General features: G+C 54.2%; 1 protein-coding gene across 21 annotated transcripts; it reads left to right on the top strand.

Moving 5' to 3' along the window:
- Positions 1 to 1,551: 1,551 nt before the first annotated feature.
- On the top strand, positions 1,552 to 20,350 carry TNNT2 (troponin T2, cardiac type). 21 transcript variants are annotated; one of them, XM_033200735.1, is made up of 17 exons: positions 1,564 to 1,687; positions 6,022 to 6,076; positions 7,252 to 7,262; positions 7,366 to 7,380; positions 9,566 to 9,595; positions 11,173 to 11,250; positions 11,601 to 11,636; positions 12,541 to 12,574; positions 13,727 to 13,787; positions 14,089 to 14,205; positions 15,024 to 15,101; positions 15,981 to 16,091; positions 16,984 to 16,992; positions 17,358 to 17,467; positions 18,013 to 18,103; positions 19,701 to 19,741; positions 20,109 to 20,350. In XM_033200735.1, the coding sequence occupies exons 2-17, from the start codon at positions 6,036 to 6,038 to the stop codon at positions 20,152 to 20,154; spliced, it is 909 nt and encodes a 302-aa protein (XP_033056626.1). In that variant the 5' UTR covers positions 1,564 to 1,687; positions 6,022 to 6,035; the 3' UTR covers positions 20,155 to 20,350. The 21 variants fall into 21 exon arrangements, with proteins under 21 accessions (XP_033056617.1, XP_033056621.1, XP_033056624.1 ...); XM_033200726.1 differs by lacking the exons at positions 19,701 to 19,741; positions 20,109 to 20,350 and adding an exon at positions 18,659 to 18,892 and having other exon boundaries at positions 1,552 to 1,687; positions 6,026 to 6,076; XM_033200727.1 differs by lacking the exons at positions 19,701 to 19,741; positions 20,109 to 20,350 and adding an exon at positions 18,659 to 18,892 and having other exon boundaries at positions 1,557 to 1,687.
- Positions 20,351 to 21,717: the final 1,367 nt, after the last annotated feature.

The raw sequence follows: 21,717 nt of genomic DNA, 5'->3' as shown, positions 1-21,717 counted from the left end.
GACTGGGCCCTGCTTCATGGGCTAGACTGGGAGAGATAGATGATGGGGCTCCCCCTACTTTCTTCTGGACAGCCTGGCTCCTTCCTCACTATCCCTCGGGAATCTCCCCTCCATCTGCCTGTCTCTCTACAAAGTCTCCCTACTTCCCTGTGGTCCTCCTCAGTCCCATGATGCTGGCCAGCAGGCGGTTGGCTTCAGCTTGCCCTGCCACAGATCTGCTGGCAGTGTGGAGACCCACGTGGCAGGGGATAAGCCTGGAGCTGGGCAATCAAGGCCACTGGACTCAGAGGCCACAGGGAACTATGGAGGGGACGGAGTCAGCTGAGTGATGGGACAAGAGTCTAACAGCAGCATGGGTATGGAGCAAATGCAAGTCCCCTGTGCAGAGGACCTTTTCAAGGACATTAGTGGTAGAGGCAGCATAGTAACTCCCAAGATAGAGGGTTTGAGAGAAGAGTTTGAGGACTGGGAAGGCAGGACACGTGACTGGGTGATGGGAGAAGAGAGCAGACAATAGCGAGATTGCTTTCTTTGCCCACAGAGAAACAGAGGAGTGTGGATCATGAATGGGCAAGATCTTTAAGTGCCAGGGGGGTCATGGGGGAGGGGAGGGCCTGGTCCAGAGGAGGACCATTCCTGTTTCAGAGTCAAGCAGGACCTAGGCTGTGAAGATTCAGAGTGAGATGGAGGGGAGAGTCAGCTCAGCTGCCCACTGGCTTGCTTTCCTCCTGTCTCTTTCATTTTCATAATCTACCGAACCCTGCAATGGGTGGGCCAGCCCTGAACGTACAAGTGCATGTACATGGTCAGACACAGGCAAGCAAGCGAAAGCCCAGGGCCTGACACATGCATCTGCACTCTAGCAGGTTTAGCAGGTCATGGTCCGGCACTGTTTGATTTTAAAGCCGTTAGGGGATGACTTTCGAGAGTCCGCATCACCCCTCTCGCACAACGAGCCGCCTGTTCAAGGTTCTTGACTGAAAGTTCTACCTTGTATCTGGCCGCCCGTAGTGGTTTAAGTCCATTCCCTGTGAGGAGGGTGTGCCACATGACTTTGGGGGTCATGGAGAAGACCCATCTTGCAGATGCCCTCACGGAGGCTGGCAGAGCCAGTCACCTGCCCAAGGCTGCTCAGCCCATTAGGAGCTGGTAGCCTGGAAGGTGTCTTCACCCCCAGCATCAGTTCAAGTGGAGCAGCACATAGCTTTTGCCCTCTGCCTTCCAAGATTCTGGTGCTGAGACTTACGGAGTGTCTTGGAGGTTACCTTCTGCCCCCCAACCTTGTTCCCAGCCGGCCCTCCCAGGCCTGGGTTTCTGGCCTCTGCTTTATCAGGATTCTCAAGAGGGACAGCTGGTTTATGTTGCATGATTGTTCCCTGCATATCTGCTCTGGTTTTAAATAGCTTATCTGAGCAGCTGGAGGACCACATGGGCTTATATGGCGTGGGGTACATGTTCCTGTAGCCTTGTCCCTGGCACCTGCCAAAATAGCAGCCAACACCCCCCACCCCCACCGCCATCCCCCTGCCCCACCCATCCCCTGTCCTGCATTCCTCCCTCCGCAGGGCTGGCTCACCAGGCCCCAGCCCACATGCCTGCTTAAAGCCCTCTCCATCCTCTGCCTCACCCAGTCCCTGCCGAGGCTGAGCAGACACCTCCAGGATCTGTCGGCAGCTGCTGTTCTGAGGTAAGGCTCGGGTAGGGCTCTGGGGAAGAGGAGAACAGAGAATGGACGGGGAGATGTGAGGGTCTTGGGCCCTGGCATCTTTACCCAGAGTCCACCTGTGTCCACAGAAGTCCATGGCCCCTCCTGGTGGAAGTCACACTTCAGAGGAGGGGTTGCCAGGACTGGGCTCCAAGATTGGTACAATAGAGCAGAGAGAGAGAATCCCATGGTAGCCATTGGAGACTAGGGTTGGAGTCCTGGACCTGCCACTAAAGATGTAGAGTTGTAAACTCTTGGGTGAGGCACTTTCCCTCCCCAGGCCTCAGTTTTCTCATCTGTAGAGTGGGCTAAATATTTGCTAGGCCTCTGCCTACTCTAAATACAATGAGGTTCTAACCAACAGGGACTCCCCCAAATTGCTTGTTCCAGGCCGAGGGTCGCCTATACCTTTCCAGGCAGGTCCTTCTTGAGTCCCAGAGAGCAGAGTGAGACTGCAGCCCTGTCAGTCAGTCAGGTGAGTCCCCTGGTCATATTCTCAAGGCCAGGAACTCAGAAACTGTTCTGGAAGCACTGAGAACCACCAGATGTGCAGGGTCCACTGCAGCGCCTCTCCAGGCCGACGCAGGAATTCCATTTGATGCCACTGACTCAGTGCCATTCCCTCCCAGAAAGGACCCTGAACTGAGCTGCACTTGAGGGGCAGATGGGGAAAGGCCTCACTGGGAGAACCTCTCCTTGTGTGTGAGCCCAGCTGGTTGGCATTAAAGGGTTTAACCTGGGTCCCTGTAAGTGTAACCCTTGTTCCATCCCACCCCACACCCCATCTTGGGACAGGCCTTGCCCTGTGCCCAGGAGTGGTGGAGAAAGATTCCCTTGGTTTCTAGTTTCTCCTGGGCAGGCTGAAGACTATTCGGGGAGGGGGTTGCCTGGTGTGTAAGGAATTTCAGAGCACATTCCTGGCCTGCTGTAGCCAGGAAGCTACCTGCCCTCCCAAATTCCTTTTCTGACCCGTGTCTTAGAGGGCGAATCTTCCTTCTCTCTGCAAAAGTGGAATCTGAGAGGATCAGGTTGCCTGCTGCCTCCTACTTTCTGCCCGCCACTTCCACTCCCCCTGCTCTCTCCCCATCCCCTTACCTCCGCTCTCCTGGTGCGCTAACAGCTGTTGGCTCAGGAAAATCCCAGTCGAATGCTGGGGACAAGAACTGAGGGGTGGGGCCTGTGTTTCTCAGAAACTCGGAGACTGTTTCTACAAGGACAGGACTCAAGGCTCTTCTGTTTTATAGTTGGTTAACTGAAGTCAGAGAGGCTAGGTGACTTAAATAAAGCCACACAGCAAAATCTGGGTTTTAAGCCCAGATTTTTTGACCCCAAGGTCAGTATGCTTTATGCCTTCCGTTGTCTTTGCTTTACTCTCCAAGAAAGGTGACCCTGATCTCTTGGCTGTGAATGTGTTAGGCTAGAAAGCTGCCTGTGGAAGGGGGTGGGACTTGGGTGTGAGGACACAGGTATTTCAAGACATTCTGGGACCCTTGCCCTGCCAGGTTCTTGACCCTCTCCCATTCTGCAGCCTCCAGTCTCAGCCCACCTCTTTCCCCTGCATCAGGTCCTGTCTTTGAGTCACTGGTGTGGTGGTGTCCCCTGGGCTGGCTGAAGGCCCTCCTCCATCCTCCATGTCTGCATGCTATTTTTGGGAGCTGGATGGTGCTCCCAGGAACAGGGAGAGGAGTCCAAGCTGCTCTGTCCTCCTGTGAGCCCCCAGCACCATGCCCAGTGGCTCTGAACTGGTGGAAGGGCACAATAGGAGAGGAGAGAGAAAGCTAGAAGCTATGCACCCAGGCTGGACATGCACGGTTCCTCTGAGAATTTTCTCCCTCCCACTGAGGGACAGGCTCCTTCTGGGGCTCAGGTAGGAGCTCCTCAAGTTCTCAAGTCACTAGTTCTGGCCACTCCTCTGGGGCTTTGGGTAACACTTGTCACCCCCACCCATCCTGGGGTTAGGAAGGCTATTCTCTTTGGCCACGCTCATCCTAAGACCCATTTGGAGACTCTCTGGGGTTTGAGTCTTTTTTCAGCAGAATGAGGCTTGATCCCCCATTATAGCACCTCGCACACTTGACGTCTCTTTTGCTCACCCGCCCACCCCGCCCTGGGGGTTGGGGCAAAAAAGTGGCTCAGAGCTGCGGTCCAGAGCTCCTTGTAAACAAGGCTCCTCCCTCACTGTCCTCATCCTGCTCCAGCAGAGGGAGCAGGGGAGGGACCACTCTGCTGCAGCTGTGCTTGTTTCTAACCCAGCAGGACTGGACACAATGGGAGCAGGGTCTGAAGGCAGTCAATCCAGGGCTGCAGTGGGTGATGAGTCTGGGGAAGTCTCCACCTAGAGGGGCAGCTGGGCAGTGGCAGCTCCCTTGGAATGGCTCAGCCTCAAAGAGGCTGCCTTACGGCGGTCATCACCCCACCCAACCAGAGCCCTGGCTCTTGCTGGATGTCCACAGATGAATGCCTGGGGTTGGTCTCAGCCACTCTGCGGGGGTGTGCAGGGAGAGGTGGAGAGGGAGTGAGCAGGGCTATCTATGTGCCTCTGGCCTCATCCTGAGGCTTGGGTCTGAAATTGGTGCTGCAGCGCTGGCAGGCGTGAGTGGGGCAGGAGGCGGGCAGCAGAGGAGGAGCATTGGAGGGTGGTCCTGCCATCATTCTCATTCTTCTCCCACCTCACTTCAGCCTCACTGTCACATCACCCCGTCCATTCTCTCCCTTGGAAGCCAACATCAGGGAGGCTGTGGGGCTGGCATATTGCACTACAACAGAAGCTGCTGTTCACGTTTCAAACAACGTGATTGCGTCCCTGGAGCAGTGCACCGTCATGGCCCAGGAGGGTTGGGTCATAGCAGTTATTAGCTAAATGCCTACACTTCACACCAGCTCTGTTCCTCATACCTACCCAAGAAGAGCAGCAATTTCACAGCAAAGGGAGCTGAGATGTAGGGAGGTTAAGTGACCTTGCCAAGGTCGCAGGCAAATGCATGCTGGAGCCAGCATTCAAAATGAGATTAGTCTCACACTCAAGCGCTTGCTGTCTGCCCCCTCCCTGTGATTACACCCGCACTGTAACACCTGACATTGCCTAATGCCTTCCCCTTTTGTTAATGTCAACTGGAGCCTCATAAAGACCCTGAGTAGCCAGGATGTGTACACTTTATCTCCATGAGACAGAGAAAGGGCTGAGGTTTGGAGATGTTAAAAAGACTTGCCTAAACACCCTCAGCAAGCTAATGGAAGAGGATCTGAATCTAGATTATCTGTTCCCAGTGCAGTGAGAAGATGATCTCAGAATGAGTTTCCTGGGGGAACATTTTTTTAATCAGAATTTCATTGAGATAATTAAAGACTAATATGCAGTTGTCTTTAATAGCGAGCCCTTACACACGGTGCCGTTTCTCCCAAGGGCAACATTTGCAAAACTAGTACAATATCAAAACCAAGATTGGACATCAATACAATCTATGATCTTATTCAGATTTGCCCACAATTGCACCTTGTGTGTGAGAAACTCTAAACAACTTTAACCTGTGTAGGTTCATGTATCCATCACCATAGTTGACATACTGAAAAGATCCCAAACCACAAGGATCCCTTCTGTGTGCTTTTATTTATTTATTTAGAGACAGGGTCTCTAAATAAATTTTGTCCAGGCCGGTCTCTTGGGGTGCCCAAATACCTTTTGTCCAGGTCTCACTTTTGTCCAGCACAGATGAAATGGGTGTGGTGGCTCACGCCTGTAATCTCAGCACTTCAAGAGGCTGAGGCAGGAGGATCCCTTGAGCCCAGGAGCTTGAAACAGCCTGGGCAATGTGGCGAAATCCCAGCTCTACTAAAAATATAAAAATTAGCTGGGCATGGTGGTGCACAACTATAGTCCCAGCAACTCAGGAGGCTGAGGTGGGAGAATCGCTTGAGCCCAGAAGGTTGAGGCTGCAGTGAGCCTTTGTGCAGTGAAGATTTGTGCAGTGCTAAACAGATCCTGTGGAGTGGGGGTGGGCAGAGTGGACGGAAAGGTTGAGAAACTGCAGACATTGTCTTGAGTGTCACAGATGGAAACGCAGCATCCCAGGCAGTGTTGCCTGTTCAGGGGCAAGGAATGAAGTGGACGTCAGCAGGTGACCTTGCTGCCATATGGGTGTCACTATCTCCCCTGGCAGGGGATGAAAGAGGCTTTTTGTTGCAGGTCATACAGCTCATAAGGGGTGGAGCTAGATTCAGCCCAGGCCTCTCTGATCTCTGTAAAACAGGGGCCAGAGCTCTTCTGAGGAAGGCAGGCTTCCCTTTGCACCAGCACTGACTTTTTTCTCTTTTTGGAGGCAGAGCAGAGACCATGTCTGACATGGAAGAGGTGGTGGAAGAGTACGAGGAGGAGTGAGTATCTGGAGCATCCTGCCTGAGTGGGGTTCCCTCCCCCCGCTGCCCTGACGCCTGGTCCAGGAGCCTCCCAGCTGTCCTAGGATTCTGGGTAGAAGTGGCTATGTGTGTTTTGGGCACCCTGGGGAGAGATATAGCCATTTCCTTTCCACTCCTGTACCCCTGGGTTATAGATCCCAGGCAGAGCACAGGCCGAGGGACTTTGGGAAGCACAGAGGTTCAGCTCCAGAGTCTTTGGGGTCCTTGGCCAGTCCTGGCTAGGGGACTGGCCATGAACAGAGAAGCTGAGACATTGGGTCTCCTGAAACTGACTGAGGAAGTTTCAATGACTCTCCAGAGGCCACAGAACTGATTGTGCTCCCCAAAACCCAGCTCAGAACCCAATGTTATCACCCTGTCTTGGATCCCTACTCTCCCTGACAGTGCCCTGCCCACAGTCCCGTCCCAAAGAACCCAGTGTTATCACCCCGCCTTGGATCCCTACTCTCCCTGACAGTGCCCTGCCCACAGTCCTGTCCCAGAGGGAAGCCAGGGGATGGGACACAGCCAATCCAATAACTATGGAGGATAGTGATTACCAGGGAGGAGACAGAGGTATAGGCACAGCTCTTGCCCTCACAGAACTTACTATCTTGTTGAGATATGAAGACATAAACTGGGGGAAGACATTAGCAAATGGGACCCGGTGTGAAAGGCGGGCGGTTGGTAGTGCAGGAGTTCTGAGGAGAGGGAGATCAGGGGCTGGAATAGTCAGGGGGCTGTGTGGAGAAGGCAGGTCCTACCTGTGTAGAATTTGGAGAGATAAGAGATTTGGGAGAGGGCAGGACTTTCTAGAAAGGGATACAGCCTGGGCAAAGATGGAAAAAGTAAGTGAGCAGAAAGCTGGTGAGACCAAGCTGGCCGGGACGGAGGCTTGCCGAGGATGGTAGGAGGCAGCCCTGCATGAGAAGGGCAGGCCAGACTAGTAGGTGTCATCGCAAGGTGGGCAGGGCAGCGTGGACTCCACTAGCCAACAAGGGGAAAAAAGGGGGATTATCTTTGGGGAAAGGCCAGTGTGTGCAAGCCTGTGCGTGCATGTGTGTGCATGCATGCATGTGTACATATGTGTGCAGGCATGTGTGTTTGCATGTGCATGTGTGCGAGCTACTAACAGTGTTTCCTGTTGCTCTCAGGGAGCAGGAAGGTAAGCGTAAACGTGTGTACTCATTTGGATCAAAGACAGCCTGGTTTGAAACTGACCCACCTCTTCTCTCTTCTCTTGCTGCCTGGACTTCTCTTCTGAGCAGAAGCAGCTGTTGAAGGTATGTACCTCAGGCAGATCGAGAGCCAGAAAGGGGCAGGCTCAGGAATGTGGAAATCCTGGGAGCCCTGGGAAAGCAGCTCATCTGTCCCTGCTCCTCACTCTCAGCTCAGCAAGATCCTCCAACAGCGGTGCCTTCTAAAATGGGAATCAGTCCTATCTGGGTTGCTCGGGTCTTGAGGCAAACAATTTAAACCTGTATCTTCTGTCTGTCATTTGCTTCAAACCCAGTGACCACTTTTCCCAATTATTTTTGCTTCTTTTCCCTTTTATCATGGGAAATTTTAAATGCATATAAAGGTAGCAATAATAATAATAATGCTCCCCCTGCCCAATGTACCCATTACCAGCTTCAACAATCATCATCTTAGGGCCAATCTTCTTTCCTCTATACTCCACCTTCCCCCAGTTATTTTGGAGCAGATGTCCAAAATTGTTCCCAGGCACCATGTCATTTCATGCTTCAAGATTTCGCTACACTGTATCTCTAAGAGATAAGTACTACTTAAAAAACATAACCACAATGCCATGATACGCCCCAAAAGATTCCATTTAGTAATTTCTCAAATGCGATTGTGAGTATGAAATTGCTCAGTGATCTGAGAAGTCTTCTCTCGGCATGAAGCTTTGTTATGACTCTGAGCTTGCAGAAGGCCCTCTTGCTGCTCCTGTTCTGATCAGTTAACCCATTGCCCTCCTCAGCTGTGGGTCCCACATCTCTCTGAAAGAATGCCCTCACTTTTCCTTCTTCCTGAGAGCTTGGCGCATGGAAGTGATTCAGAGGCTTCATGCCAGTCCTCCCCCTACACCCCAGGCAGGTGGACCCTGCCTTTTAGTGGCTCAGGTATCACTTCAGCATGTGGCGTGTAGACATTAGGAGAAGGGTCTCTATGAAGGTCCAAGGGGGGAGCTCAGATGGCCCCTCCCTTGCTCCCCATGGCTCCTAGGGAAAATGGGGAACCTCCTGCACATTTAGGGCTGTTCCAGGGGTGTCTGGCCAAAGAGGAGACAAAAGAGAAAGTCACAGGAGAAACTGAAAGAGGCCACAGGTATCCTTTTTGGTTTTCAAAGAACACCAGATACTTCAGAAGCTATTGGAAATACATTTTTGAATCAAAAATCTAGCTGGTTCCAAATTCTGCTGTGTTCCCTGAACAGACTCTTGATATGGTAGCCCTTCCTTTGTTTTGGAGGATTTTCCACTTCCTTGTAACAGGTTTGGGGTGGTGGAGTTTGAGACATAGATCTCTGGATTTGCGACCAATCTGCCTGCCACACACAGTAGAATTTGGCTGTGAGTTAACAGAGTCATTGTCCACTGCACTGGGGTCTGAGCCATGTAGCATCTGCCTTGCTTGCCATGAATAGATGAGACCCGCCTCCCACACAGCTGAGGATCTGGCTGCAAATGATGAATAGAGAGCAACATCTAGATGGGTGTCCACTAAGCCTGCAGGATAGATAGTGCCAAGTGTCCTTCTTCCAGGAGAGGAATTGTTCCACTTGCTGGAACTGTTTTTTTGGGCAGATATTTGTACATAGAACAACTGTTGTAGATGCAGTCTCTTTCCTTAGGGTTATAATGCTGGACCCTTCTCAGATGGGGCAGCCTCCTCCCAAAAGGCCGGGAAAATCTCCCCTGGGGCCAGGCTCTCCAGTGAGCCTTTCTAAAGTGTGGCTTCTGGAAATTGGACATGGTTTGCAGAATACCCAAGAGCCTCATTCAGAGCAGGAACATAGGCATGCTCGTTGAGAGCAGGAAGTTTGATGGGAGTGAATTATCCCCCACTCTCTCCTCTTTAGGGGCCTCTGTCTTCGTAAGAAGGAAGCCGAGGCTCTGTTGTCTAGAGGCAGTGCAGTTACCACAGATAGCGTGCTGCTCCTATGCCAGGCACCTGCTGGGCACTCTATGCATGCTAGGTCATTCAGTCCTCACCAGGGCTGAGAAGTGAGTAGAATGATCCCCATTTTACTGATGAGGCACCTGAGGCTCAGGGAGGCAACTGAGAAGAGAGTTGCCCCTATTGCTGGAAAGTAGTGGCTTGGGAATTGGAACGCCAGCCTAACTCCAAAGCCCACACTCTTAAAACCACTGCGCTGGGTGGCTGCTCCTGCCCTGGGCTCTCTGCTCCTAGACTAACCTGTCTCGCTTTTCCCCTCTGCTGCGGCCACTCCCTGAACCTCAGAAGAGGAGGACTGGAGAGAGGACGAAGACGGTAGTACAGCCTTTCCTTCTGTGGTGCTTTCTGCTGCCTGCTGTCCCGAGTGCAGCCTGCTTGTCCAGTGACCCTGCTCTGGGGGCTGGGGGGTGTGAATTGGGGTCAGGGATGGAGTGGGTCAGTCGTCCCAGGGACCAGGATCACAGTTCCAAGTTGCTCATCATGCCTGACCTTCAGGGCCACTGGCTCCTCTTCCTGGTTCCTGATCCTTTCCCTGGGCTGGGCGGTGAGAGGGACCCAAGTTGGCTGGTCTCCCAAGCTGCTCCAAATGTGGCCATAGAGGGGGCCTGGCATCTGGAAGCCAGCAGCGCCACTCTGCCCCCGCGCACATCCCAGTGTTCTGTGCTTGGCCCTCCTTAGGAGCTGGACAGCACCAGGCAGGGTGGCCAGGGTTTTGACTGGGGGGTCTGGGGACAAAGTTCTCTGGAGAACAGCCAGGGAGACTGGAAATAGCCAGAGCAGGAAGGACATGATGGCAGCCTTCAGATGCGCCCTGCTGATGGGGAGCACAGGACCAAGACAAGGGAGTGAGACCAGGGCATAATTTTAGAAAGTGTGTCTTGACAGCGATATCTCAAGATGCAGTAGTTGGACTGGGGACACAGTAAGCTCCCCATCCTTGGGATGTGGCCTGGCCACTGGGTGGGGTGGGCCACATTGTACAGAGAAGTGACATGTCAGATGAGGTGGCAGAGGTGTGAACAAGATGGCCTAAAGGTGAACCCCACAATGGCCATGTCCTTCCTCGCTAGCCCTCTGCTTTCACACCTTCTAGAAGGATCATTTTGAGGCAAGACTCCTGCAGGGATCAAAGAAAAGGCATCTCCAGGCTTCAGAGAGGACTCAGACCTGGGAAGGGAGGACAGAGAGGATGAAGGCCGACCCTTCTCCCATGATGGTGTCTTCCTCCTGCCTGAGGCTTTTTCTTCTCCCTCTGCCAAGAGGCACCCACTTCCCAGTGCATCAGTGAACAGGCATCACAGAACACTTCCTACAGGCAGAGCCCAGGCCAGGCAGCATCCTGTCTCCCTTATCTGTGTCTGTCTGTCTACTCCAAGTGCCTGATTGAGATGGGGGCAACATCCTGCCAAACAAATGGATGAAAATAGAAAAATCCTGTCCACTTTCTGGATAGTATGAAGATCCAGATGTTGGGTGTACCATCCAGCCACACAGTCATACTCTTTTGGTTTCTTTGAGATGTGGATTGAGGGTGTCTAGAGTCACTAGGTTCAGAACAGGAGCTTCCAGACACCTCAGCTTAAGCAGGGCATGTTCTGTGGTGCCAGACACGGGGTGGAACTTCTGGGCTGGAAAGTTGGGGAAGGAGGTGGTGTCCTGTCATCAGGGAGGTCTCTGGGATGAGTGGGGCTAAGCTGGGTGGGAGGAGGCAGCTGACAGTCAAAACCAAGAATGGCAGCCCCCTGGCATTCACGTTGGTTGTCCCCAAATTCGTCTGGACCTAGATGTCTTGACCCCCATCCCCACTCCCCACTGCCTGTTCTCTCCTCTGGGTTCTGCCTGATAGCATGAGTGGGGCCTGCTTCTTCACTCTGTCTGCTTCACTTCTCTAGAGCAGGAGGAGGCAGCAGAAGAGGATGCTGAGGATGGGGCTGAAGCAGAGGCTGAGACCGAGGAGACCAGGGCAGAAGGTAAGTCTCTGGATGAGGGTGCAGGGAGCTCAGGCGGTGGTGAGCGCCCTGGGAGCCATTCCTGAAGCAGTAAGAAACCCCAGAACAGGCTTTCCCATGTGCACCTGATTCTCCTATTGGCTAAGATTCAACCATTGATTGCCCAATCAACAAACATTGACCCAGCCCTTCTCTTGTGTCAGGCAGAGTCTTGGGTCCAGGGGAATGTGCATGTGAGACAGAGCTCTGTGACTCCAAAAACCAACAGAGTGCATCTTGGCTAGGACTTATTTGTGGGGGAGGCTCTTGGTGGGATGGGGGGACTTGAGCTCAGAACAAGGACCTTGATTGATTTCTCGTGTTTCATTTAGAAGATGGAGAAGAAGAGGAAGCAAAGGAAGCTGAAGGTAAGGATATCAGGAGAGAGGTACAAAGGAGGCAAAGGAACCCCTCACTGCAGCTTTGGAGGAGAATGCCCACCGTGCTCCTTCCAGGGAAGTGGGTGTGCACTGAGAGGGTTTGGGAGAGGAGAGGACAGAACTTGGTGGCACTTCCAAAGTTTTAGATGTTGAGCTTTAAACTTTGCCCCTTCTCCTCCCAGAGAAGCTGCCTTGGTGGCACCCAGTGGGAGAGGGGACCATTGTCCAGCCCCCTGGTCTGGACAGAGCAATGGGAACCAGAAGTCATATCTACACCTGAAGCTCCTAGAGCTTAGGTGAAGTCACTTGTAGGATGTGGCATCCGTAGGATGAAATCCCAAAGCATAGATGGTCATGGTGGGCCATTGCTGCAGTCATCGTCATGCTGCAGCCTTCACCAGGGTTCTAGGTGGTCCCAGTCACTTCTCCAGAGAGGAGGGGACAACCAGCTGGGGCTTGGAATCATGTCATCAGCTTCTGCCCTGTGGCTACCAGGAAGTCCAGGGGGTAACAAAGGAGGCAAAGACCTGGGAAGGGATTCTAGGGCCAGGACCCCTGGGAACCTTTCCAAAGGAATCCTCCCCACTGTGAAGCCCAAAAGAAGCAAAATTGCTTTGCCCAGAACTGGTGAGTGAGAGAAGGCTTTGTGTGAAATTCCACACCGCGTGAGTGTGTGCTCTGCAGAACTCTATGGGAGAGGGAGTGTGGCATCTGCAGCCCCTGCTGCCTTTATTCTCCTGGATGCTCCTGGAATCAGGGCTTCCTGTGCCAGGAGGGACTCTCTGTGCAGCTGGGGCAATGGAAATCCACAGGAGTCTAGCTCATCGAGGGTGGAGTTGGGACCACATCTGGGGCCCCCTGACCCATGGCTGTGTGCTTCTGTCTCCTCCAGATGGCCCAATGGAGGAGTCCAAACCCAAGCCCAGGTGAGTGGGTTGCACCTGGGTAGAGCCAGGAGCAGAGGCTCAGGGAGAGAGGATAATGATGGAACAGGAGTGCAGTAGGGGCAGTGGGCATGGGCTGGGGGTTTGGTGAGCACAGACCACCACATACAGTTGTACAAGTTGTGTACTGCACAAGGATCTCTTCCTAAGGGAGTGAGGGCTGAATTCCACCCAACACTCCATCACTGATCGTGCACCCTGGCAGGGATGACGCTATGTTCTTCTAGACGAAGAGCCCTGAACAGACACTCTCCTCTCTCACAGTATGGCCAGAACACCTTCCTCCATGGCCGAGGTGGGACCTGGGGATAAAGGGAAGCAAATTGTGGGGAGCTAAACAATGAAACCATGTCAGCCTAGGCATGGTGGCTTCAGAGAGCTGAGAGGGGGCAGGGCAGGGTGGCTTGGTGCCACACACGTGAAGCCCACCTGAAGGTGGTGTCTGCTGGGGGGCTGGGGTATAGGGAGATTTCCCTTTTGATGATGCCAACCCTGCCAGCAGACGGCACCTCTCCCCACTCACAGGCTCTTCCCATTTCAGTGGGGGCTTCTGAAACCAGCCCAAGACATCCTAGATCCGTTCATTTGTCCAGTGCCTTTCCCTTTCCTGGCCTCTTGTGCACTGCGGTATCTCATTTCAGCTCCACACAGCTGGGGGAAGGTGGAGATACGAAGAATCAGAGAACCCCCTGGGTCTCAGTATGTGTTGGGACCAGGACCAAACTGCAAGACTCCCAGGTCCATGGCGAGTTTCTGCGGGGTCCACCAGGGGATTTGGAGTCCGACAGCATGCCATCTTGTCACAGATTCTTTGATTCCAAGTTGTGTAGCTTTGAGCAAGTCACTCTACCTCCCTGAGCCTCAATTCTCCGAAGTGAGATTAACAATACCTACTTCATGGGCATATCATGAGCATGAAGTGAAATGGCATATGTGAAAGAGCTTTGTGCTTTCCCAGGTGCTGAGCAAGGCTGAGGACTGCCATTGTTGACATCAGTGTTAATGTCATTGCTGTGGTTGGTCGGGGCAGTGCTGGAAGATTCTCTAGGAAGGAGTAGGACCCTGTCCTGGACACTCTTAGTCCCTGGGTCCAGAATGGGGCTGATGCTCACTGACTATTCCTCTCTCCAACAGGTCATTCATGCCCAACTTGGTGCCTCCCAAGATCCCCGATGGAGAGAGAGTGGACTTTGATGTGAGTGGTGGCTGTGGGTTGAGCAGGCCTTGGCTGGGGATAGTCCCAAGGGCCCCCAGTGACAGAGATTTTGTGACTTTGGGCTGGGGTAGAGCACAGGTGGGATGGGTGCAGCACTGGCCAGGGTGGGTGCCCGTCCATGAGTGTGGTCCTGGGTTCAGGCCACAGTTGCCCCTTCCCTGGCCAGGCGCCAGACCCTGCCAGAGGTCTTCTGCATTGTGGTGGGGTGTGTCTAGCCCACCCATCTCTCCCCTGGCCTCTTTAGAGGGGCAGCCTCTGAACCGCAGTGGTCCACCCACAGGACATCCACCGGAAGCGCATGGAGAAGGACCTGAATGAGTTGCAGGCGCTGATCGAGGCTCACTTTGAGAACAGGAAGAAGGAGGAGGAGGAGCTCGTTTCTCTGAAGGACAGGATCGTAGGTGTTCAGTCTGCCCACCTAATGTTCTCTGATGGCCAGTCTGTCCTCCTTCCTTTTCGTGAGGCCCCACCTCCTCCAGACAGCCTTCCCTGGTGCCTCAAACCCAGCTAGGTGTGAGCTCTCCTTCAGGGGCTCTCTGGCACTCTGCACAGCTCCTGCAGCCCTAACTGGCGTCTTGGTCCCTGCCTGCTCTCCCCATCCGACTGGATGCTCCTTGACCGCCAGAGCTGAGTCTGATCTGTTTCAGGCCTCCCCAGGGCCTAATTCAGGCCCAGGCTGTGGACTGGTTGGTCACAGGCCTGCTGCCCCACCCCTGCCCTTGCCTCCTCTTCCCCCACAGATGAAGGGAACTTGAGTGTGACCTGCAGAATCCCACATCCTCCTGCAGATCATGGAGGCTGCTTTCATTGCTTTTGTTTCTCCCCATCAAACTTGCCTTCCCACAGACATGCTGCTCTGGCTGGAGCAATGACTTGGCCATCTATCCAAGCATATGGCACAGAGCAGCTGCCAGGGTAGGGTGGGATGCAGGTGGGGGCAGAGCTCAGGAGGAGCCTGCCTGATGTTTCCCAATTGTGGAGGGCAGTCTCACCATGAGGAATGTTGGAGATGGGTCACCGCAGGTACCCTGCTGTGCATGTCCGTGGAGCTGGTTGAAAGTGGAGGCCCTTGGAGACCAGGCACCACTGCTTCAAGACTCTGGGAGGAACCCCCCCCCCCCCAGGAATTCCCTTGCCACATCATGCAGGTTTCTGTACCTGCAATGTCACCTTCTCCCTATGCACACCTGGGTGGGCTTTGCCTCTTTGCCTTAGGAGAGACGTCGGGCAGAGCGGGCCGAGCAGCAGCGCATCCGGAATGAGCGGGAGAAGGAGCGGCAGAACCGCCTGGCTGTGAGTGACCCCCAGCCCAGGCCCATGGAGTCCCCCCATGCTCCCAGCTCCTCCTGGGCCCCCAGACCCCTCTCTATTCATCAACATGAATGAAATCAGTCAAGAGACAATATTGGCCAGGTGCGGTGGCTCACGCCTGCAATCCCAGCACTTGGGGAGGCCAAGGTGGGTGGATCACCTGAGGTTGGGAGTTCGATGCTGGCCTGACCAAATGGAGAAACCCCGTCTCTACTAAAAATACAAACTTACTGACCGTGGTGGCACATGCCTGTACTCCCAACTACCTGGGAGGCTGAGGCACGAGAATCACTTGAACCCAGGAGGCAGAGGTTGCGGTGAGCCGAGGTCATGCCATTGCACTCCAGCCTGGGCAACAAGAGTGAAACTCCATCTCAAAAAAAAAAAAAAAAAAAAAAATCAGTATCAACCTAGGAAGTGCTGGACATTGTTTGGTTCTGACAATATATCAGCAAACAAGAGAGAAACACCTGGGTCCTTATGAACGTGTTATTTTAAAACACTCTCCAGCCCTCATCCCTTCCCCAGTGCAGACTTCGTGGGAACTGAAGGCCCCATAGCTTTCTTCCATGCAGCTGCTGAAGGCATTTCCAGAGCAACAGGTCTTCCAGAGGCACTCCCAGCTTGAGGGGGTGACGAGACCTCACATTTGGGAATCAGGACCTCATTTATTCATGCAGTCATTTCTCAGTCAGTGGACTCCTGTGGGCCAGCCCTGTGCTGGGAGCTACCCCCTCAGAAAGCTCCTTGCCCAGCGGACAGAAAGCTGAACTCACCCATAAAGACCATAAGCTCCAGCTCAGAATCAGGGTTTCCCATCCTTTCCCCTAATTTGCTTTCTTCCCCCTGGCTGTAAATCAGGAAGAGAGGGCTCGACGAGAGGAGGAGGAGAACCGGAGGAAGGCTGAGGATGAGGCCCGGAAGAAGAAGGCTTTGTCCAACATGATGCATTTTGGGGGTTACATCCAGAAGGTAGGTGGGGAGCAGCAGGGGTCGCCAGGAGGTCCTGGTATAGCCCTGAGGAATGAGGTGTCCACTGCAGCAGGTAGACTTTAGGTCAGATCCCAGGAAGAGATTCCCAGCTGTTGTGGGTGGGAGACTGAGGTCTCCTCATGCCCAGCCCCTGAGCTGGTTTTCAGCCTGACCGTGGTTTGCACTAGGAGGGGCCTGCTGGGATAGGGGCTACAGGCAGAGCCTGGGGCACCAATGGTGCTCCCCATGCCTGGCCCCAGCAGTGCTCAGGAGCCCTCAAGGAAGCTGGGTGCAGCTGGAAGAGGCTTGTGCCTACAGTCAGAGCTCTAGTTGGAGACCCAACTCTGCCACATACAGTTGTGTGACCTTTTGCAACCTCTGAGCCTCGGTTTCCTTAACTGGCACTCATATTGCCTGCCTTGATGCTTTGAGAAGCTCAGATGAGCTACCATGGAAAGTGTCTATGTGCCACACAGATGTGAGGTTGTTTGTTCCTGGAAACTGACTCTCAATCCCTAACTTTTGGGCCCCATTCCTCCTAGATCCTCCATTCTCAAGGGAGGAGGGGTATGTGAAATTTATTTTCTCCAGGTAGGGAAGGAATCAAAACATTTTCTTAGATTTCCAGCTTAGTCCCCAGCTCAGAACTAGGCCACCCCCTGCCTCTGCTCCCATGGTGACCACACCAGCCAAGACTTTGGCATCAAAGTCTATCACACAGCCCCTGCTGTAACCCCCAGACCCACGTCCTAGTAAACCCGACTGCCTACAGCGAGTGTCTGAATCTTCTCTTCCGTGTCTCTCCTTGCCTTTGTCTTCCCGCCTTCTCTGTGTCTCTGTTGCCGTCTTGGTCTTTTTCTCTGGGCCTCTCTCTCATGGTTTCCCGGTTTAGCAGGCCCAGGTGGGTACCAAAAACCTCAAGCCTTCTTCCTCCCCATAGTTTTGGGGAGCTCCCTGGGAGGGAAAGGCGCCTTGCTGGAGGGGAGGAGTGAAGAGATTGGGCTGGCTAGGGACGGTGGGGGGAAGCTGGCGAGAAATGGAAGAGATTAGTTAGGCAAAGAAGGAAGAGGCTGACGTGATCCTCCTTGCCCCGCCTCAGTTTCCCCAGGGAATGCATGTAGTTGGTAGTGTGGGGTGTGGCAGGAAGATGAGCATAAGAATCTGGCCTTCCTACAGGCCTTGCTCCACCCCCACGGGGTTTGGGGAGGGTTAGGGGACAGGGAGGGAGCGATCTGGTCAGTTTTCTCTGCTTCCCACATCCTTCAGACAGAGCGGAAAAGTGGGAAGAGGCAGACCGAGCGGGAAAAGAAGAAGAAGATTCTGGCCGAGAGGAGGAAGGTGCTGGCCATTGACCACCTGAATGAAGATCAGTTGAGGTGGGGGCTGGGAGGAGGGGTCCTGGGGCACTGCCCGCATCTGCTCCGGGAGGGGTCGGGCCGAGGGCACTTCTTCTATGAGCCACCAGAGGGCGTGACTGCCTCACATATTTTCCCACGACAAATTTGGTGGGACCAAAGCTGGGCTCCAACAGGTCGGGCCAGCTCCCTTCTGGGCTTTGTTGATGGGCAAAGAGAACTGAGTAGGTGCCCCACCTCTCTGAGCTTCATCTTACCCACCTGCACACGGGTGTCAGTACAGGGGATTGAACTAGATGCTCTCCTGCGCCAGAAGGGCTTCTCCCGCTCCCCGTTTGTTCTTGGAACTTTGCCCTGGCAGCCGCTGGTGTCCATTCCTGAGCACTGGGTGCTACCGTCTGGTCCCCAGGCTGGGTCAGGCCCAGGGGGTGGGCTGGGGTACCCTTGGCAGGCCCGGAGGTGGGAAGGAGGGCTGGGACCCTGGGGGGTGGGCTGGGACCAGGATGGAGGCCCAGGAGGGCCCTTCCTTACTGGCCCTCACCCCATTCCCACCCTCTCCTGTGCAGGGAGAAGGCCAAGGAGCTATGGCAGAGCATCTATAACTTGGAGGCAGAGAAGTTCGACCTGCAGGAGAAGTTCAAGCAGCAGAAATACGAGGTGGGCTGCCATGCTGTCCCCGCCCAGCGTCTCCATCTCATGCTCCTCCTGGTTCACTACATCCCATAATACTGCTGCAGGTCCCTGGGTCCCTGTCCCTATGCCCCACCAGCCCCCTTCAGCTCCTGCATCTGCCCCTGCTGCCTGGCCTTCAGCAGTGTTCCATGTCCACCGCATTGACAACTGCTTGCTGGAAGTGTCTGAGAGCTTGCTGGTGCTGAGCAGAGACACTTTCCTGGGGTTCCAATCCTGGGGGTCCCCAACACGGTGAGGCAGCAGCTCAGTGATCTGAACTGGATACAAGGACCAGGATGCACCAAGCCAGGACCCCCAGTGGAGGGGGAGGGCTGCCCTCAGAGAGGTGCTTCTCCCCATGTACACCCAAGGCCCTGGTGTGGGCACAGTTAGGCTGAGCTTCAAGCCCACAGTCTTTCAGGGTCTTACGTGCACTAATGAGGGTCCTAGGCGAGCACATACCAGGCAAGGAAATGGCTTAGAGGACACGGATGCTACATGCCTGAGCTCAGACCTGAGCACCAGCCCTTCCCTATCCAGCCCCTCAGCCCTGGCCCTGGGGCCTCTTTGCTGACTAAGGAAAGAATTCAGCTTCCCCTGGAGGGTCTCCTCTGCTGCTCCTGCCAAACCACTCCTCCCTGGGCAAGAAGCCCTTCCCTAGGCAGGCTCAGGCCCCAGTGGCTACAGGGCACCCCCACCTCCCAATACGGAGAAAGGCTGTATTGCCTGGTGACAATGGCATGGACTTTGGAGCCATAATGCCTGACCTGTGCCCCTCACTGGCTGTGTGACATTGGGTGAGTTAGTCTACTGTTCCTTGCCTCCATTTCCACAGGTAACACTACGATCTACTTCACAGGGTGATTGTGAGGGTTACAGAGATAATACTAATTATTATTATTACTATAGTGTTCCAACCACTGTTCTGAGCATGTCCCATGTATTCACTTATTACGCCCTCATAGCAGTCCTATGGGTTCATATCTGGGAAGGTGCTTGGGACAGAGCCTGGCACCCACTAAATGCTCAGCAGGTGTCAGCCATTGTTATGGCCTCTCTAGGCCTGCGTCTTCCACTTTTTTCTTTTCTTTTTTTTTTTTGGTTCCACACTGAACTCCGCACTGGCCAACAGGACACAGATTTGCCAAACTTTGGGGCAGCGCCCTGCGGGGTGGTGCATGGGGATGCTACCCCTCAAAGGGCACAGCTTCTGGGATGGTGGACAGCTGGGCAGGGGTGCCCAGAGGGGTCTTGGGCGGGGCTGCTAGGAGGGCTCCATGACACAGCCTCTAGCTTTGTGCCCAACTCTCAGAGGCCCTCCTTATGGGACTCATCCTGAACCTACTATGGCCCTGAAACCCCACCGTGAGAGGCCCATGAGGCATCCTGGAAGCTGCTCCTTGGCTTCTGCCTATGGCACACGGGCCCCTCCTAACCCTTGACTATCCTAAACCCTCCTATTCTTCGATGCTCCTCCTACTGCACCACTGCACTCAGCCCCCTTCTCCCCATCCCCAGGCCACCTGGGACCTGAGCCAATCAGCTTCAGTGTTGTTCTTTGTCCTTCCCACTTTTCTTGCAGATCAATGTTCTCCGAAACAGGATCAACGATAACCAGAAAGTGTAAGTGTCTGAGGTCATCCTCGCTTAGCCCACCGCCTGCCCCTTCCTTCCCTACCTTCCAGCCATCCCATTCCTCCTTGGAGCGCACCAGGCTCCCAGGCTTTCCTCCTCTGCTTCAGCCCACAGGTTTCCTTCTCCGGGTCCTCCTGGGCCTCGTGCTTCTCTCCCTGTGGCCTCTGCTTGCTGGTGGGTGTGGGATATGGGGTGGAGAAGCCTCCCTCCAGCTTTAGGCTGCTGCCCTATTCTGCCCCTGGAGGCAGCTCCAGCCTGCTCCTCTCACCTTTGGCACCCCTGTCCTACCCAAGTCCCATGGTGACCTGCTACCCTGCCTGTGTCTCCATGTCACTGGGTCCTGCTTCCCCTGCAGCTCCAAGACCCGCGGGAAGGCCAAAGTCACTGGGCGCTGGAAGTAGAGCCCAGCCTCCTTCATCAAAGATCTGCTCCTCGCTTGCACCTGTCTCCAGCCTGCACTTCCCCAGTTCCTGGGTCCTCCTGGGCACCCCAGACAGCTCCTGTTTGGAAATGGGGAGCTGGTCTAGGTGGGAGCCACCACTCCTGCCTGCCCCCACACCCACTTCACACCAGTAATAAAAAGCCACCACACACTGACTGGCATTTCTGTCACTTCCCCTTCAGAGAGAGAGAAACTGAGGTGAGATCTTCGTCTCACAGGCCCCCGGCATCTGCCAAGCTTGGAGGAGCTTTCCCCTGTCTGGTCCTCCTGCTTGCCTCCAGCTAGGGAGAGGGTGGAGGGCCCAGGTACAGCCCAGGAAGCAAGAGCAGTGGAAAGGACTTCTGATCATAGCTCCTGGGAGTCACCAAAACAGCACATGGGAAAAATGCTGTTGAGGGGGACAGAGCGTTCCCTGTGTGAGTCACTCACTGGAGAACAATGCAGGCCTCTTTGGATGGTTCCCATTCTCCTTCTCCTCCTAGCCAGGGCCCTAGGAACCAGGTGTCTGAGGGACAGGGAGCTCTTGAGGAAGGAAGGAAGGCCGGTTTTATTGGGCAGCTATTCAGGCCTGAGTTGTTGAGAGGTGTGGGTTAATCTGGGTGCCTCAGTTTCCCCCTCCCATGATCTGCGCATCCTCGAGGGCTTAAACCACAGGGTTCTGAGCTGAAGAGGACAGCTTGGTGGCATGGATTTCAGTTGGCAGAAAGACAAGGAAACAATGAGAGGCCACCATCCTCCTCTGCAGAGGACAGCCTGAGAGGACACATTCTCTTGACCCTCCATCCCTTTGTTAGGGATGGAATTTCTCCCAATTCCCGATTCCTTCCCTTGGCTCCCACTTGCCACCCATCAGCAAGTGCCTGATGAGCGGTGTCTGGAAAGGCTTCCTGTGGTCGCCCAGCCAGAGCGAATCCACTTCTGCTTGCTAGAGCATGTGTTGTCACAGCTATGCCACCCAGTGCCACACTCTGTTAGGCTCGTCTCTTCCTGCAGGCATGGCTCTCATGCTTCCAGGAGAAAATGCAGACCTGTTATCCTGTGCTGTATGCCAAGCACTGGGATCCATGTGGTGAGAGATGAAGAGGAAATGGTCCTTGGGCCACAGGGAGGGTCTTAGCCTGGGGTCTCGGCCTCATTTCTTATTCATTCATTCATTCATTCAATCAATCATTCAAATACCTCCTGAGCACCAACTATACGCTAGACACTGTGCTGGGTGTGGGGTGCTGTGATTTAAGCCAGCACATTCCTCATGGAGCTCACAGAGCTCACATCCAGCAGCAGGAAACAGCAAGCAGAGGTCCCAGCCTTGGGTGACAGAGGAGGGTGGGGGGTGTGATGCTGGGGAGATGCATAGCCCTGGCAGGTGGGAAGGCTTTCTGAAGGAAAGAGTGTCTAGGCCAAGTGCTAGAGGGTGAGGAGGAGAAAATCAAGGGGAAGAGGTCGGGGGTGAGGCTGGGAACGGCACATAGAAAGTTTGAGAAGCAAGAGCCAGCATAGTGTGTTTGAAGAGACACAGTTA

Source organism: Trachypithecus francoisi, unplaced genomic scaffold (genome assembly GCF_009764315.1).
Source record: "Trachypithecus francoisi isolate TF-2019V2 unplaced genomic scaffold, Tfra_2.0 Lachesis_group5, whole genome shotgun sequence".
NCBI classification, from domain to species: domain Eukaryota; kingdom Metazoa; phylum Chordata; class Mammalia; order Primates; family Cercopithecidae; genus Trachypithecus; species Trachypithecus francoisi.
Note: the sequence above shows the minus strand (reverse complement) of the source record. Positions and strands in the feature narration are given on the sequence as shown.